Genomic DNA, 18,834 nt, shown 5'->3' on the forward strand with positions numbered 1-18,834 from the left:
CGTGAATGAAATCTTTCACTCTTACTCCTCTGGTGGCCGCATCCGCTGGATTTTCTTTGGACTTGTAATGTGTTATTGGCTCATCTGATGACTCAGACCCTGTTTGCCACAAAGGTATGGAACTGCTTATCTCCATTCTTTATGTATGTAACCCACCTGAAAAATGGGTTAAATAAGGGATTGTATAAATGTCAGTTTATTTTTTTTTTTTTTTATGACTATATGTATTGTGGTTTTATTTTGAAAAACCGGAAATTTATTTTGTGTCAAACCGGAAGTAGTGCACTAAAATAACTTCAGTAGCTTAACCTCGGAAAGATACGAACTGAACACTGCTGGTGTTTTCTCCTCAGTATTGAGAACGAGAAGAGAGGTTGAAGAGCCTTTGGAGAAGCATCTTATCTGACTTCGCGTTTCCTGTTGAACTTTTCTTGGTCTCGTCTTCTTCATTTCCCTACTTGTTTGTATGGAATGTGGAAAGAAGTGAAGCTACATTCTTTGCATTCACACCATCCAGCCAACCTGTATGGTAGGATTTTATCAGTCCCACTGATCAACACCGAGAGCCAACATCAGATATTTTCCCAGACTTGACTATTGGACTATTGAACTTTGATTGGATCCACATTGAACGCTCTTTGGATTGAACATCCTGGACGGACAATTTTTTTTTCTTTCTTTTAAATTAAGGGGCCCATATATAAATTACTGCGCACTGTTTGGAATAATTTGTCAAAACTAAAAAGTTACAACTGTTAGTTATACCTGTCTGTACTGGTTATTGCTTCACGTCTTTGCTCCTACAAACCTAGGTAGCAACGTGTACATACCTAGAAGTGGGTTACATGTATTTAAGCACAGAAGTGCTGTCTGTCCAAAAGACTGACTCTTGTAGCTGTAGATTCAGCTCGGCCTTTAGCATCAGGTCCAGCTGTGAGTTCCAAACGAGGAAAAGTCACGCTCTTTAAAGGTTAACTCTGGCCTTGCCCATCAGAAATGCAACATGGATGTTTCCTTGATCATTTTGCATCCTGAGATTTGAAACAGCTCCATATCCAGCTTCACCAGCTTCGGAAAAATTATGCAGCTGAGCATGTTTAATGTATCCGAAGCCTTGAGGTTTGATACATCTTTCAATCTTAAAGTTCGACAACATTACCAAGTCTTCCAACCACTTTGACCAGTGTTGCAGAATGGCCTGCGGAACAGTCTCATCTACTAAAAGTTTCTTTTGCAAAGTTCTTGTAACATGATCTTAGCAGGCAGCAAAACTGGTGCTAGAAAGCCTAGTGGATCATACACAGAGGTAGAAACTGACAACATGCCACGTTTGGTGCAAGAATTTTGAGGAAGCTCCATCTTGAGTTTGAATGAGTCAGTTTCAACACACCACTGCAAACCAAGAGCTCTCTCAACACCTATATACATACATACATGTATATATATATATATATCTATATATATATATATAGATATATATATATATGGGGAGAAGGAGGGGGGAGAGGGAGGTGTGCAGTCCGCCTGATACAACACATGCACAATAACCCATACAAATAGTTGCAATAACTTATACGTGCAATAGTGAACTGGGAATCTGTACCACCTCTACTGTGTGCAATGCTTGTTTATATTGTTTTATTATTATTGTTATTTATTGCATTCTATTTGCCTCTATTTTGTTTTGTACCTGTATATATTGTGTCATGTGCTTGTCCTGCTTTACTGTTGGTGTTGTATTGCTGCTGGTACCCAAATTTCCCTGAGGACTCTCCAAACGGATTAATTAAGTATTTCTATTCTATTCTATTCTATTCTCTCTCTCTCTCTCTCTCTCTCTCTCTCTCTCTCTCTCTCTCTCTCTCTCTCTATATATATATATATATATATATATATATATATATATATATAGATATATATATATATATATAGATATATAAGATATATGTGTGTGTGTGTGTGTATAACTTACTATAACTATGTAACTTACTATACTTATCACACACTTCAGGAAGATGTAATAAGTATGCATTCAGTAAACCCTGATCTCTGTGCTGCAGTTTGTCTTCTTCTTCTTTATATTTTTTGGTGGTTGGCGAAAACAAATTGGCGCATTACTGCCGCCAGGTGGTCTGGAGTGTGCGTCAGAATGTTTCCAAGAGCCCAAGTTCTCAAAACATTAGTTTGTCTCCTACTTTTTCCCAATCCCACACCACTAATTATATGTGTCACTTCCAATTTCAGGTGTTTTGGATTAAGGGATGAGCTGAGAACCTTGGAACTAAACTAGTTAACAGTCACTAACCAGCAGGTGTTAGTAGTTTGGCTCACCAGGGGTAAAGCTGCTGTATAAATTTGAAGCCTGTTGAAGTAAAAACAGAATACTTTTCTCAGAGTGAGCTTTTTTTTTTTTTTTTACTCTTGATACTAAATTGCATTTTTAAGTTAAAAATGTGAACAGCTGTTTTATCAACAAAGAACAAGAATCTTTTATCAGACCCTGACCAGCCTGACCATATGAGGGCTGAGTTTTTGTTTTCTAGGTGGAGATAAAAATCATTTTGCTGTTGCCATGTGCAATAAGTATCTGCAGCAGAAAGATTTCTTTAACTGGCGTTTAGACAGATTATATCTGAATAAGTGCTGCTTCAGGGCTTTTTTCATTTGTAAACCATTAATTAATTCTCTTTATCGAGTGCAGCTTTGGTCAGACCAAACACAGCAGTGTACCGAATGGCATCAGAAGGAGCCAGTAAACTTTTTTTTTGGTTCCAGTCTCTGCTGACTTTCTCTTGTTTTCATTTCCATTTTTTTTAAAGCTCTTGGCAAGACTTCAGTTTGGGTAATTATCGTCCAGCCACACTGCTCTCACCACGCGCCAAATCCTGCTATAAGCGCTTCACTCCTCCTGTGAGAGGTCCCAAGTTAAGATTTAATACTTCACTGCATTGTTGTAGCTTCCTTCTGCTGGATTTATTAATAACTTCAGGCAAGGCAAAACATAATTATCAAAAGATCTGATTAATGATTGATGTAGCCTCATGAATTTGGCATCCAGATGCTGTGTTTCTTACAGACCTCAGGTCTAAATTTCTGCATTGTGGCAGTAGTAAAGTCTCTGCTTCAGCTCATGTCTTCATGTTTATACTAATTAAGTATTCAGCGTTGTAGTTTGGTGGGCTGGATTGATAACATCAGGAAAAGTGTTGCCCCTGTGGGCCAACATGGCTGACATTCTGCGCTACATGTTTGTGAGATCAGCATGACTCATGAGACTTGATGAAGGAAATTTGACCAGTTGCAACCAGAGATCAGCCTCAGGGCTTTTCAACCCTTGTTCCACCCTTGTTAATTTTAGCATACTTCTATATTAATATCCCTTATTAATATTTATAGCATTAATTATTAATTATTATTATTTAGTCTGTTATAACTACAGCTAATCTACTAATATAGCCCCAAATCCTCAAATTAATACCTTCCAATTACCAAAATAAAATAATCTTAAGTGAGATATTTTGCCTGCACATTGAAGCTAAGGTGAACAGATGTGTTATTGGTGATATAAGGACAGTATGATTGAAGGACCGCTGCTATGATTCTTTCCTCACTTGTGAAAATTGAACATCACACCAACACTCGGTGGAATGAGTCTGCAGCATCATTTAATTCACATCACACAGCCGGTATGAAGGCAGTCTTGAAATGTAGATATTTATAGCTTTAAAAGATGCTGGCTATGGGTCTGAAGGTAACTAGGTGTGAATTTGGAGAGCAAATTACTTGTATTCTTTTAATTAGTTAAAAATTATATAGAGCTAAACTTAGAGACCTGGTCTCACTTTGGTTTGTGACACCATTAGGTAAACCCTTAATCTTTAGTAATTAACTAAACTTTGGAGAAACTGCACCTGTTTTCACATCTTCTTCCCCTTTCCCTCAGCAGCATGTTGGTCACACAACACTGATTTTCTTACTTCTCCAAATAGGTTGTTTAAAGAAACATTTAAACATTTTTCCCTGAGGCTGTCATGTGTCAGCTACTGAAAGGAGAGAGTGAGACACATCCTGTATCTCCTTTTTATATTTCTATATCTTCTCCTTCACTAAATGTCCTTTGTTTTTTTTTTGTTTGTTTTTTTATTTTATTTTATAGAGCTGAACGAATGAGAGTATCTCTGTGTTGTAGAAGCCATTGCTCGCTTTTTATTCAGGCGAGCTGTGGTCAGCACATTGTTTTCTTTTTTTCATTGTTTTCCTCTCCTGGTGAGTGATGGAAATGAGGTTGTTACTTAAAACATCTTATATAGAGCAAACAAAACATATATATTTATATCTTTGCTCACTTGTACATGTTTTCTTTTATGCTCTTTGCACCTCAGATTCAGGGCAATTCTACATGCCAGCTTGCATGCTCTTGCTGCCACGTTCTATATGTATGAATGTTGGTATTGGTTTGTTTGTGTGGGTGTGCATCTCCACAATGAATGCAAGATGAAAGGCTGCTGCTCCTGTGAGTCATGAGCTGCTGCCTGCCTCCTCAACGGCCCTGAATAGTTACTTTGTGTCATGATGGCCGGCTCTGCTAACAATTCATTTACACACATATACAAATAAATGGGACATCTGAGAAAACAGAAGAAGAGAAAAGGACCCGAAGGACACATACTTGCGTGTTATGTACACAAATATGACAATATACTTGTCAGACAGCAGGAAAGTCGGACACATAAATCTGTGATGGATAAAAGCAATGAGGAAACCAGTTTTTAAAAGAAAATTACATTTGTGTGTAAACCTGATAGTTACAGGTGCATGAAAAATAGAAAGGAAGAAAGAAACGGAAATGTCAGTAAATTATAAGTGGATGCAGATATTCTCTTTCCTCTTCCACAAAGATGCTATACCTGAACATTTCTGTTGTTTTGAGTGAAAATGTTATTATTTGGCTCAGTATTTGCTGCTTCATCTATATGTTTTATTCAGTGTTTAGGTGCCTCATTAGAAGACAAGCTGTTATACCGCCTGTTTTTTTGGTTTTTTTTCTCTCAAAATGTCTGAGAAAACTGCAGGAAACATCTAAAATATTTTCTTTTAGTCTCCCTTTTTGTCTCCTTTCACAGCCCACTGTTAACGTTGCGATTTGCCCTGTATTCACACGACAAGCAACATTAATTAACTGGCCACTTATAACTTCAGTTTTATTGCTGCTTATTGTTTTGTGTAGTTCTTGTGTAGCCATGTTGTAACGATGTTAGTAAAGAGATGATACTTGGCAACCACCCGGATTTACAAGCAGAATTATCAAAAGGCTGTAATCGAAGAAAACCACTGATACTAGCTGACTCTTCTCTGGCTGATGCATTAATAATGCAAAGATTACTGAAAATACATGCTTACAGTTAATTTAATGTATAATCTGCAATCTACTTAAATTGGCTTCCCTAATCAACTAATAACGCCTACACAGGTCTAATCATAAAACGGACCAGATTTCTTTAATTATATTTAAATTTTCCCTTTTTTTCCATGTTTAAGGAACAAGAACAACACATGAGACAGAGACTTGTATTAAGATGTTATATGTATGTGATCTATTGTTATTTTTTATTATTACAAATAGGAAGTCTAATCATTTTTACTATTATTGTAGTTTCTTTCCTGCCACATAAATACAGACCAAATACCATTTACCACATGATCTCTCCTCTTCCAACCTACATGTAGCAGCATCTTTTAGCAGCTAGAACATTAAAGACTTGCTTCTTTTTGCCAAAAATATAGCCACAATCAGCAGTAAATTAATCACTGCAAACTGCAAGTAAATCTCTTAGCATAATTAGTTTTAGTATTATGCTTATGCAGCAACAAGGCTAAAATAACTGTTTCTCTTCCAGCTTTTCAGGTGTTTATTTTTCACCATAGCTCTTTAAGAAATTCCCTTAATGGTTTATATAACCTATAAGAGAGTTTATGATGAAAGAAACCATTAGTAAATCTAATCCTGGTTGCCCTTAAACATGCAGATAAAAATAAATAAAAATGTAATGAATGTGAAGAATATAATGCAAAGCTACCTGGTAATCTTTTGTCTGTCTCAGTCTGTTAGTACACGTTAATGCTCATCATCACGCTAGTCGCTGCTGCGTTTGTTAAAAATCCTTTTACAAGTACTTGTATGGTCACATACTTGTTAGTGTGAACCTTGTAAATCTGGTGTTTATGTTCTGTATTTCCTTTTAATGTTATTCCAGATCATCTGAAGGTGAGGTTAGAGGAGAAGTCTTGTTAAACAGCCAAACGTCTTCCCGTTTTTCTCTCTTTCTTTGCTCCTACTTCCATTCCCTTCTCTCTTCCTCCTGCCAAGCGCCTCCACATGTCTCATCAACCTCTATTGGTTATTCAGGGTTTTATTTTTATTTGAAATGTGTGAGAGGGGAGGAAGCAATAACACAGCTTGAGTGAGCTGAATGTTAAAGTCAGCTCCTGCTTCTCTACTGTTATCTCTCTCTCTCTCTCTCTCTCTCTCTCTCTCTCTCTCTCTCTCTCAAATAAACTGATTCAATTCAGTTTTTTTAGCCATGCTTCGCTAAATCAAAACAAAGAAGAAAACTTATGAAAAATGCAAGAATGTAAAACAATAATTAAGATATTATGTGATCATTATATTACATTATTATGAAAAATTTATAATATTGTTTTTTATTTGTCTTTATGTGTCCAGTGATGCAACAAGAGGAGGACACACAACACACAAATGCATGTGACACCATGACAAGGAAGCTGGTTCTCAAATTAAATTTGCTCTTCTGTCTTTTTTTACAGGGTCCCATTGAGAATGATGTTGTGATTCATGTGTCCTTGATTGCTGAGAGCCAGAGGTAATTTATGTGTGTGTGTCTCTTAATGTGTTACAGGACATAAAAGGGGTTATTTTTTGCTCTTCTTTCCTACTCAGTTCTGTAATGGCAGTGAGCTCAGCCTGACCTTTGCCATGATTTGTCACTTATGTGAGCATGTACATGCACACTTGGATTTGTGTGTTAGAATGCATGCGTGTGTGTTAAACATGGTCAAACACTCCGCTGTTAAGATCTCTATTAGTATCATCACTTCACTGCAGGCTGCTCTAATGCAAGCACTGGTTCAAGAACAGCTTTTCACTTGATAACATTTGACAAGCCAACGTTTGATTCTTATTAAACAGTATGTATGATTAAAGGTGGTCAAATCTAAGCGAGTGAAATGATTAAAGAAAACTGGCCTGACTAGTGCAAACTATCCAAAGTAGTGCTTTTTTCAGAATTGTCATATTAAAATAGGGGCTTTCATATAAGAGACAGGAAAATCCTTTCTTACTCAGCTTTACAACAGTTTTAATCTGCTGGGGCTTCGGCTGTTAAAGTGTCCTGATGAAAAGAGATCGCTAAAGACTTAAGAAATAAAAAAAAGGATCCCTAAATTTACAAAAGGTTTAATAACATCTTATCTGAAATAAATTATTCAATTTTAAGGGAAAACTGCAAGTTACATAGATCTAAAAAAGAAAAAAAAAAAAAGATGTGGAAAAAAAAGAACTGGCTGATCCAGCAAATGAAGCTTAACCACAGATCATCTGATGAAAGAGGATTTACTCAAGAACCAAAACTTCTCCACCTGGATCTGCTGGCAGATCTTGCAGATGATTGTGTAAACAATTTAATATGAACATCTGAATGGAAGCAAAAGAACTTTGGAGAACACTGATTGTGTTACATTGCAGTATTGCACTGTAACACAATCAATGTTCTCACCAGTCCCACCCGAAAACTTCCATGTACACCAAGCACACCCCCGTGGCTTGGAGACTCCTGATGGTAGTCACTTCCCTCAGCAGAATATTGTAGCCTGCAATACAGCAAACACTGCATTAGCATGTATAACTACACAAGGCATTGACCCTGCCTCCAAACAACCAAAATCTCAGTCTGATTTAGTACCCATGAGATGCACAAGCGTGACATATAAGAGCAAGATCTAATGGATCCGGTGTCGTGGAGCCAAACACCACAGCACATTGGCAGCACCTCGAGCGTCATTGCAGTTTGTCCTCATAAGATGGACCTAAACAATAAAAGACAATTGGTTTTGTTGTTATGGCTGATGGATGGATGTAAATTAAGCACATTTCACGTGACTCAAATAAATTGCATATTCAAAAAACCCTTTACGTTTAAAGTAAAAGTGAAATCTGCAGCTCATTTCTGTATCAGGTTCATACTACTGGAATTCAGTCTAGAACTGAGCTGTCGTCTTATCTGGTGTTGTGTATAGTAATATGTTCAGTATGTCTGCATATGCAGCAAAAAATATAGACACAATACACCGTTGTAGATGCCAGCAATGATCATCTAGCCCCATGATAGTTAACCACAGGTATCAAGATCTAGGAGTCACAAAAAAACTTTCAGTTTTGCACGTGTGAGGGCCACAGGAGCGCATTAGTTATCAGCTGAACACAATACAGATGTTGATGTCCATGGGTTTCAATACAGCTTCCTGCAATACAGATGCAATATAGCTTCCGGCCACTCTGTGGCAGTAATGCGTCAGTAGGTTGTGGTTTAGTTATTAGGATTTGAGTTTAGTTATTAAATATAAATCAAACCAAGACTGGAAGCAATTACACTAAAACAATGATAAAGGGTTCCACGATAATTTAGCCCACAGTCAAAAATGTTATCTAGCCTAAATCACAGTGGTGTACTTGAACCGATGCTCTGTCTACTGGTTTTAGAGGGGTGTATAAAAAGCAAAGTTGATGGTAAAACAGTTTTTCTGAGAAACAAACTGTTTTATTGTCTGGTTTATTTATGGAGAAGCAGGATGTGGAACAGACATGAAATTGCACTGGTATTGACATGTTTTCTCTCTGTGTGTCTGCAGGCTGCAGGTGTTTTTAAACACCTATGGAATTCAAACTCAGACACCCCAGCAGGTGGAGCCCATCCAGATCTGGCCTCAGAAGGAACTGGTCAAGGTAACAACTATCAGCCACCTCCCAGTTTACAAGATCTTTACAAAACCCCACTTTCTGCTTCCCTGACCTTCAATTGCCACCTAAAAACATGCAGTCTACAGTATCTTGGTTCAAGCTGGTTATTTAAAAAGCACTGATGGCTTATTTGGTTGTTAGCTGGCCCTGAATCCAACTATTTTGTTTTATAAGTCAAAATACAATTTTCTTTAAATAAGTCTGTTTCTGGTCTATCAAGCAGAGTGTTAAAGTCTCTTTTTGCAACAGTGGTAACATAACTGCAGGAATGAACTTCTTCATCTCTAAAATTAATTTTAAAATAGTCCAACATTTCCAAATGTTATTAAGGATGTAACAATATATCGATCTGCATTGATCCAATGATCGATGATCCCAAAGCATCAGTCCAAATGGAAAATTATCTATCAAACATCAATACAATAATTTTTTTTAAGACACGCTTAAGAAAAAATGTGGAATTGTTTCCATGTGCTTTGTTCTAACAACCAAATTTTCTTATTTAAATTAGATGAGGACGATCCCAATATCCTAAGATGTAACTAAGATCAGGTCAGACTGCACTAACTTGGTTATTTTAACTAAATTCTATGAAATCCAGCTCCAGAATAAACATAAGAGACCACTGCTCAAACTGCCTTGATTCCCCCGGCTGTGTGGCATCCTGCTGTAATCCTCTGAGTTGGGGAGCAGTCTTAGCATAAGGAAGTAAATATTTTTCTAGGATAATCTTGTATGTGGCTTTATTAATGCATCCTTCCCATCTGCCAGATTTTTTTTACTTAACGTAGGACTTCTCGCTTAAAGTGAAAATCTTTTTAAGAGCAAATAGCCTACAAAAAATATCAAAATCACTCCCCAGAGTGATTTTGAAACAAATTAAAAGCCTTTATTTTTACATGAAAAAAAAAATAAGATTTTTAAAAAGACAAACTAATCAACTAAAGTTGCAACCAACTAGGTCTTCATTAGGGTCAGGGTCTGTTGTGTCTCACACACTTGTGTTAAATCCCACTAATGAGCTAATCTACACTTTTAGCAACAAGTCCTGCATTAAGTAAACAATCAGTCTGCACACCTGAAGGATCCAAAGAGCACCTTGTCAGATCACTACAAAGGACCCAGAAGCACTTCCAGAATCATTGTCCATATCTGCCTGATTCCAGCCTTGCTGAAGCAACACCCTGATCATCACTGATCCTCCTCGATATTTAACTCCTTGTGAGACACGGTGGCTTGTCGGTCTCTCCAGGCCTCCATCTAACCATTAAGTGGCTAGGTGTTGGGCAAAGCTGAAAACTGGACTCAGAGAATATGATTTTACGCCAGTCTTCTACTGTCCAGTTCCTGAGGTCATTTTCAAGCCTCGGCCTAAGGTCTTTGCTTGTCACTGATTAGGGTGAGTTTTGTGTGATTCCAGTCCTGCTTGTAGGAGCCTGTTTCCAAATGTTCTTGCTGTGCACTTCACCCCAGTCTCGGTTTGCTACGGTGTTTGATGGTCACTTGATGTCGGCGTCTGGTTCTTGAGTGACGAGTTTGCAGTCATCCCTTTAGATTTACAGTTGTTTTTGCCATCTGCCAGACAGTAGTTTTTTGTGCTGGTAAAGCAGGATGAGGTGTGTTTGTGTAGGAATTAAACTTTTGGTAATAATACTCAAGTGTTGATGTAAGAATAAATAGCAGTGGTCTCATATTCATTTTCCAGAGCTGTAATTTATTTGAGACTCAAAATAGGAGTAAAGTAGACACTACATCTGGTTTCAGTCTCTATAGATTGTTTGGATTGAATATATGTTTGAACTCAAGAATAAAATTATACTGGTAATGACGTCACCTACTCCCGACAACTGGAATGCACCATTACCAACCAGTTATGCTAACTTCAGCAGCTTACATCAGAGCAATGTAAAAAGGTTTAAAAAGTCATCTTTGTTACCCTTTAAATGCAGACTCCCTTGGTCTCTGCAGTGCCATGAACCACTTCATGTATAAAAATTTAAAGCTCCAAGTACAGTTGTTAAGCCCTAATTGGACAATCACAATTTGACAGAGTGACTCTGCCTATGGCCACTTGGAACCCCGCTGATTGCAGATATTCTGCAGTGCATGATTAGTTGCTTTGACTTGTAGCTTGATTTAAGGGCTCATCCTTATCTTGAAAAAGAAGATCCCCAATCATTCTGGTTTGCTGTGAATAATTGGAAGTAAAATCAAGGAAAGGATATTGTAATAGATTTTTGATGCCACCCCACCACCACTAGTACAACTAAACAAATCAATCTTACAGTCAGCCAGATGACTGTTCAGCTGTTATTTATCAACATCCCTATAGATCTTGGCTCAGTCAGTCCATTTGCTTGTCAAACCAACAGTTCCTCCTCTTTAGATTTTCCTCTTGATTGACCTATCAGTCACTGCAGGGCTGCAGAAAGGCTGAAGTGACTGATTAGCCAAATGGTGATTGCTCAAGTTGATTTATCAGCCTAATGGTGGAGCTGTCACTGCGGCAAACTGGAGATGCATGGAGCAGAAGGGTTTTCAGAAATATTTGAGAAATGTCAGTCATTTTCTAACAGCAGAAATCCTGGTTTTGTTATTTAAACATGAGCATCTTTTCAGTGGAGAGAAAAAAATTCCTTCTGAATGTGTGAACTGTAAAAATCCCAGTTGTTTTCATTATAAATCAGCTTTCTCAACAAATGGGTTTGGGTTTAGTGGAAATTCATCAACTCGAAATCCACCAGCGAATCGCCTCATCAGGTCTAAATCCTTCCAAATCCCTTATCGGATCTGTTGGGGTTTAACTTTAAGCAAGAGAAATCACAAGTAACTAAATATTTCAGGGCAAAGCACAAAGCTTGATGATCAAATACTCATTCTAACACTCACACTGGATAAACTTTATTTATATCCTTTATTTATAAAGCAGGGCTCATAACATATTGCAGGTAATATGAAGGGTTCAGTGAAAAGAAAACTGGACACCACATGTCCATCTGCAGATGCATTCACTGGTGTTACTATGGGGAGGAAATAAAGCTATTGTAAGTCCAGCTCTAGCTGCTATTTTCATCCTGCCCACTGTGTGCCTTTCATCTTTTGCAGATTACACCATTTGTACTGTCATTTATATGACACCAAGCAGCACCTCCCCAGAAACTTCTGCTTTACTCACACCATCATAACCATCACTCATATCCTGTTTTTGCCTGTGGATACTGTCCCTCATCTGCATGCCTCTTGTTTGAAGTCTTCTATTTCAATGTCGCCTGTCTCTCCTCTGTCAAATCCGTCATTCAAACCCCTGTCTCCTTCCCAGCCTCATCTGTCATGTCTGTTACGTAGCATTTTTTCACCACACCACATTTTATAAACGACCACTTTTTCCTGTCGTGTCATCTCTCTGTTCTCTGTTACTACATCTTTGCCTTATGTCCCTTCGCTGATTTGTCTACCCCGTTTGCTTCTTTAACTCCATTTAGGCTCATATCCAACCCCGCCACCATTATGCCTAATACACTAAACAACTCACTCCCCCCACGTCTATCATCTGCCTTTGGACTGTCATACCTGTTACTTTTTCCATCCTCTCCGCTCTGCCTCTCTCTGCTGTGGATATGCAGTCGTGAGTCAGAGCCGATGCTGAGCAGCATATTTAATCTGAAACCCAGACAGTCGTCCCTTCCTCGACAGAATCTGTTTATCTGGGAGTCACCACCATCTCGGCTGCTTCGGGCTGCATTTGCTCACCTCACCCCACCTCTCGCAGTCATTTCATTGTGTTGACAACAGTTGCCTGATGACAGGAGAGTGGCAATTACATTTGAGATGTGTTATTCTCACACAGAGACCCTGGAGCTTATCCCCCTTTTTGCTTAAAAATAACCTTGCTTTAGCTGTTTCAAACATCATTTGACAACACTGATCCACTGTGAATTGATGAGACTCTTGTTGATTTTTCTGTAAATGTTACAAGTTCTTCAGCCACATGAGACATAACAGATATCTTTTTTAATTAAAATCTCCACCTTTGTGTTCAGGTAATGTGTGCATTGTTGAAAGGAGCGGCAAAGGTCTAGGTGCAAAATGAAAAAAACAAAAAACCTGAAAACACCGTAATGTTTAGGATTGTCATGCATATTGTGGTCTTGCATGTTTTGAAACTTGTAGCACAAAGTACCAATGCTAGAACCAGGTTGGACCCACTTTTCCCTTCAGAACTGCTGAAGGTGTTGGAAACATTCCTCAGAGATTTTGCTCCATATTGACATGATAGCATCACTCAGTTGCTGCAGATCAATGATGAGAATCTCCTGTTCCAACACATCCCAAAGATGCTGTGTTGGACTGAGATCTGGTGACTGTGGAGGCCACTGGAGTCCAGTGAACTCATTGTCATGTTCAAGAAAGCAGCTGGAGATGATTTAAGCTTTATGGCATGGTGCATTATCCTGCTGGAAGTAGCATCAGAAGATGCTACACTGTGGTCATGAAGGGATGGACATGGTCAGCAACAATGCTCAGGTAGGCTGGGGTGTTTAAACCATCTTACTCAGAGTCCAAAAATGTGCCAAGGAAATAACTCTCACGTCATTACACCACCACTACCAGCCTAAAAGGTAGGATGGATATATGCTCTTGTGTTTTTTCCACCAAATTCTGAGCCTTCTATCTGAATGTGGAGATGAAATGGAGACTCATCCGACAAGGCAGCGTTTTTCCATCTTCTGTCCAGTGTTGGTGAGTTTGTGTGAACTGAAGCCTCAGTTTCCTTTTCTTAGCTGACAGGAGGCACCCGGTGTGGTCTTCTGCTGCTGTAGCCCATCTGCTTCAAGGCTGGATGTGTTGTGTGTTCAGAGATGCTGTTCTGCATATCTTAGTTTGAAATCAGTTGTTACAACATCTGCATTTTAAAGCCAGTCTTTTCTTCATTTTGTGATTTGAACATTAATATTTAAACAGTGATTCAGAATAAATGTAGAAGAGATTTTTTTTTTGTCTAAAACTCCATTAAATTAAAAGTTCTACCAGTAAACATTTGCTCTTCCTCTCACTGTGTCTGCTGCAGAGGTGTAAAATGCATCTTCCAAGTCTGACTTTCTGTTACGTTTTTCTGCCAGTCAGGTCTGCTGTTTGTGACTTGGTCAGTGAAAATGTGAAGGGATGAAAGGATGCTTTGATAGGCTGCTGGCTTGTTCATTCATTGGTATTCTGCAAGCGGGAGGAACTGGATGCAGAGGTTCTTCCAACCTCTCTCAGCCTTTTTCCTCCAGGCCTTCTTCAAGCCTGTAAAGGCAGTGGTTAGCAAAGCAACTTAATTCTTGATTCTCCATTTTATATAATTTAATGTCATTTATATTAATAAAGATTGTACCTTTTTACACTCTCAGTCTAATTCTTATTTGTTCAAAACTTGCTTTGGCCTGCACTGGTAGCTTGTCAAGCCAATGAGTAAGCACATAGGAGTGGCAGAGCACCACCTTCTGGTTGAAGAGGTGTATTGCAGTTTAGTTTTGGTAGGATGGCAGACTGAGGCAGATTGCCTGCAGAGCTGCTTGTGTGTGGGTGTACGGATGCTGTGTTATGACAGAACACACTGAAATGTATTTGAAACTAGATTTTATAGGTTGTCACAGTGGGAACAAGCACCTTCTGATGGTTTCACACTGAGCCAGACAAAGATGGCAGGTATGTTAAGATGTTCACAACATTGCAGCCTTAAGCTCACACACACACACAATAAGCTGAAGTGAGGTTGTCACACCACCCAGTTTCAATCTAGCAAGGGTGAGAAATCAATGTTCTTTCTTTGATTCAGTGCTTTCTTCCTTCTCTCTCTCTCGCTTTTTTTTTTTTTTTTTTTTTGACGGCAGACAGCACAAAGGTATGAAACAGCAAAAGATGCTCAGGATGCTGATAAGCTGGAGCTCCTTTATTCTCCTCAGTGTCATCTGGATTCATTTCAGTAAAGGAGAAGCCCTTAACTGTTTCTTCAGTTTATTCTTTCAGAAACTGAGGAGCCCTTTAATAAAGTAAACAGTTAAAAATCACTAGAGTTGCAGAAAAATAAACACCTGTCTTGATCTTTATGTTTCTGAAAAATCTTACAGTATTAAACTGTTTAAAAAATGCATTTTTTTTCTTTAATAAATTTGTTTGCCCACTCTCTACTCAGCTTTGCCCACCCTGAGCTCATCTTCTTCAACCAAACCCCGCTGAAGGCCGTTGTTAAGGGTTTTTTTCAGCTCCTAAAACTTACTTTGGTTTTTAAGCTTGTGACTGTTAACAATCTTGAGACATGACTTCTGACTTGATTAAACCACAGTATTGGACATCGTGTGGTCTATTTAAAGCAGACCAAACAGAGGCAGTGTGAACGCGCTCTAAGGAACTGATGATTAGATGAGTAGAATATTTTTCAAAACCTGGAGTTTGTTAACCAGAGTTAATTCTTATATGCTAATGCTGTGTGCTGATTTTAGCTCAGCATTTTAGGTCTGTCTCCTCCATTAAACTTAACTCTGGCATTTCCTCATAACTTCAGACAGCTCAGACTGGCAGCCACACATTATGCACTCTGAAGCTCAACACCAAAACCCCCTAGAGTAGCCTGCTCAGCCCCCACCACTTCACCCTGTGTATCCAAGACTCTTGTGAAGTTAGTGTTGTGCATAGAGATTAATATACTGTCCAGCATAACCAACACCGGATAGCTAATGATTGATTTTAGAAGGAGGTAGAGAAAAGATGCACATATCGTACTACATTAGTGGAGCTTCAAGGGTCAGAATCAGCTAAGGTTCCCTAAAACCTCATAAAGAGGTGTAAACTTCCACCCTAACTGGACACATCACAAACTGACATGGGGGGTGTACAGCCCAAGACAAAAAGGCTCTGCAGTGATATTAGTTGGTAATTTATTCATCATAAAGCATCATAAAGAGAGTAAATATTTTAGAATGTTTCTATAAGGATAAACTGGAAGGCTCTTATCATAAATTGTATATGTGTTATGTGAAAACAAGAGGCTTGCCATGCCAGCAGCAACGGACGGCTGAAAGAAGGGTCTATAAACAGCAGCAAATACTTAAAATGGTTTGGCAGAGTACGATGTGCTAAACGACTCACAAATAATTAGAGTGAATGGTGCTGTCTATTTATTATGACAACTTAGTGTTCCATCTTTACAGGCCTTTTCATCTCTCGTCAGCAGTGTTGTCAGTTCTGGGACCCATGGGTGTGCTTGTGTCCACTGAGCATGCAGCTGATGGCAGCACAGGGATTTTTTTACATTACCGCTGCGTTTTAAAAAAAATTTAAAAGAGCTAATCTCAATCACTGCTTCTGACATTTGAACGATATTTCAGGGTATGAGTAGAAACGGCATAAAAGTGCCCGAGCAGGATGGATGGCTCTTGAAGTTGTGCTCTCATCATGATGTTAAATCCAAATGACATTTCAAATCAGATTTGGTATTTAAAAACTCAAATCATCACCAATGCAATCACAAGAACTTAAACAGATTAAGATGCAGGCCGCTGATGTCTTTGAAATCAGAAATGTGAGCAGGAAGATTTTAGGTGTTTACTGATCACGTATTTTTCATGTGTGTGTGTCCTTCTGCAGGCATACCGTTTCCTAGCCATCAATAAGAAGCTGGGGTTGAGTGGGCGTCCAGATAGGCCAGTGGGCTGCATCGGGACTTGCAAGGTATTCAAGTTCATACACATCTACCCACACACATGCACCACAAGTTACAAATACATACCTGCATGTATTCTGCTGCACACGTCATGGGCGATCACCAACACACCCCCTCATATTGATATGCATACATTTCCCAGAGCATTAAGGATCTGACAACATCTCTGGAACAGCATGGAGACAGAAAACAGTGATTTTATAAGAGTTTCCCTCCTCCTCGTACTCACAGTTTGCATCACCGAATGCTGAACAGATTTGGTTTATTCTCAGGATGTCGTCTACTTTCAGACACTCCCACATTCTGACTTTTGTGTGTGTGCTTTTGGTTTCATGCTGATTTTGTTCACACTTTCTCCTAAATGAAGGTCATAGCACAACCAGCACAAGCGGTAGCGGCTCCCTCAAACAAAGGCATTCTCAAACAAATGAATCATGACTCCTAACGCATTGCTAAGACAATATTATAATGGAACATTTATGGAGACGATGGCAGACTGCCAGAGGACATTATCATCATCAGTGGGGGCCTGTGTGCCCCTGTGACAAAGGAGATTTTTACCAGCTATGTGTATGTACTATAGAGTGTGTATGGGTTATCAGAAGTGTGTTACTCCTGTTCTAGGATTGATGGCTTGTTTTATGTGCTGCCTAAAATAATGTATACGTGGCTACTTGTGAGCCATCCATCTTCTAATGTTATACTGTGTGTGTTTGTGTATTTGCGTGTGTGTGTGTCTCCCTCTAGATTTATCGTATCCTGGGCAAGACAGTGGTGTGCTACCCAATAGTGTTTGATCTCAGTGACTTTTACTTGTCCCAGGATGTTATGCTGCTGATCGATGACATTAAGGTGAGTCAGGGTCGTATTTGATGGGTTTAAAGAAGTTAGAAAACTGATATACACTCAGTTTTTGGAGCTTAGAGCTTTGCATTTGTGAAAAGGGGGTTTTTTTTAAAACCAGCTTTTAAAAATGCACCAATAGCCTGCTTCACAAATTAATTATACAAATTGCTGTTAGCACCCAAAGCACAACTTGTCAATACCTCTGTATAGATGAGCATGAGGTTTGTGACCAACTTACTATACAAACAGCTTAAATCAGCCGTGAAAACAAATGTGTTAAAGAAGTGTATTTAAAGAACTATTTAAATTCCCGCTGAAGACGGAAGTTTTTTTTTATGCTCCTCACTCTGGTAAACAAGGTAACATTTCATGCAAAACCAACAATAATCTACATGCTTAAATGTCCCTGGGAATTAGCTTTCATTGACTAAACAAATACACCTTAAAAACAGAACTTTTGAACAGAGAAATTCTGTCAGAAACCAGGATGAAGAAGTCCAGTGGATAACCATGTCCATCCAGTGATATTGGTATTGAACAAATTCAGCTCCCATGTAGGGGAGAGGAATGGTATATTCATAACCTACTACTGAAATATGGCCTCACTTAAAGTCTCTGCCTAACTGAGATGGGTTGGGTTGATTTGGCTTGAGACTGTTTTTGTATATTTATAAACAAAAATAATAATTATTCTCTAAATCTCTGTTTTGTTCATTAGACTTCGATTACTTCAGCTAAGCACAGGCTTGCTAGCTAAAGCTATTTCCGTTTGTCTCTACTGCACATATATGCCAAGATTATGAAATAATGTCCCAGTTATGTGTTATTTAATGAAATAAGAGACCAGTGTGTCAACACTTTTTTAAAACATATATCAGATTGTTTTGCTTTTGTCCTAAATTACATTACAGGTTTACATTGTCCTAAAATCTGTGCCGTTTGTAAAAATACTCATCATCAGTTAAATGTAGCTAATAAAAACGCTCCAGTTCAGCAACAAAAAAAAAACTTTTGTCACTTAACCTTTTCATGCATGGGGGTGGCGACAGTGGACGCCTATTTAAAAGCTCTGTTCTAGTATATGCCTCGGGGAATATGGTATATTTCCAAATGAGTCACTTCAGTGCTCATCAGTATGTCATCCAATACACTGCTACTCACTGAAGAATAAATAAATATATAATTAGATAAATATGCATACATTAATTATCAAGTTTGTCTCAGTGATAAGACGGAAAGGAAAATGATGCAG

General features: G+C 38.5%; 1 protein-coding gene across 5 annotated transcripts in view; it reads left to right on the top strand.

The window, feature by feature from the left end:
* The window catches only part of phkb (phosphorylase kinase, beta), a 111,551-nt gene that overhangs the window by 76,492 nt on the left and 16,225 nt on the right, over positions 1-18,834 (top strand). For all 5 annotated transcript variants that reach the window (XM_041995313.1, XM_041994585.1, XM_041993808.1 and 2 more), the window contains 4 exons: positions 6,826-6,881; positions 8,926-9,019; positions 16,661-16,744; positions 17,484-17,588. In XM_041995313.1, the coding sequence (XP_041851247.1) occupies positions 6,826-6,881; positions 8,926-9,019; positions 16,661-16,744; positions 17,484-17,588 (339 nt within the window). The remainder of the gene's footprint in view (positions 1-6,825; positions 6,882-8,925; positions 9,020-16,660; positions 16,745-17,483; positions 17,589-18,834) is intronic.

The sequence above is a fragment of the Melanotaenia boesemani genome, chromosome 1, assembly GCF_017639745.1.
Source record: "Melanotaenia boesemani isolate fMelBoe1 chromosome 1, fMelBoe1.pri, whole genome shotgun sequence".
Taxonomy (NCBI): domain Eukaryota; kingdom Metazoa; phylum Chordata; class Actinopteri; order Atheriniformes; family Melanotaeniidae; genus Melanotaenia; species Melanotaenia boesemani.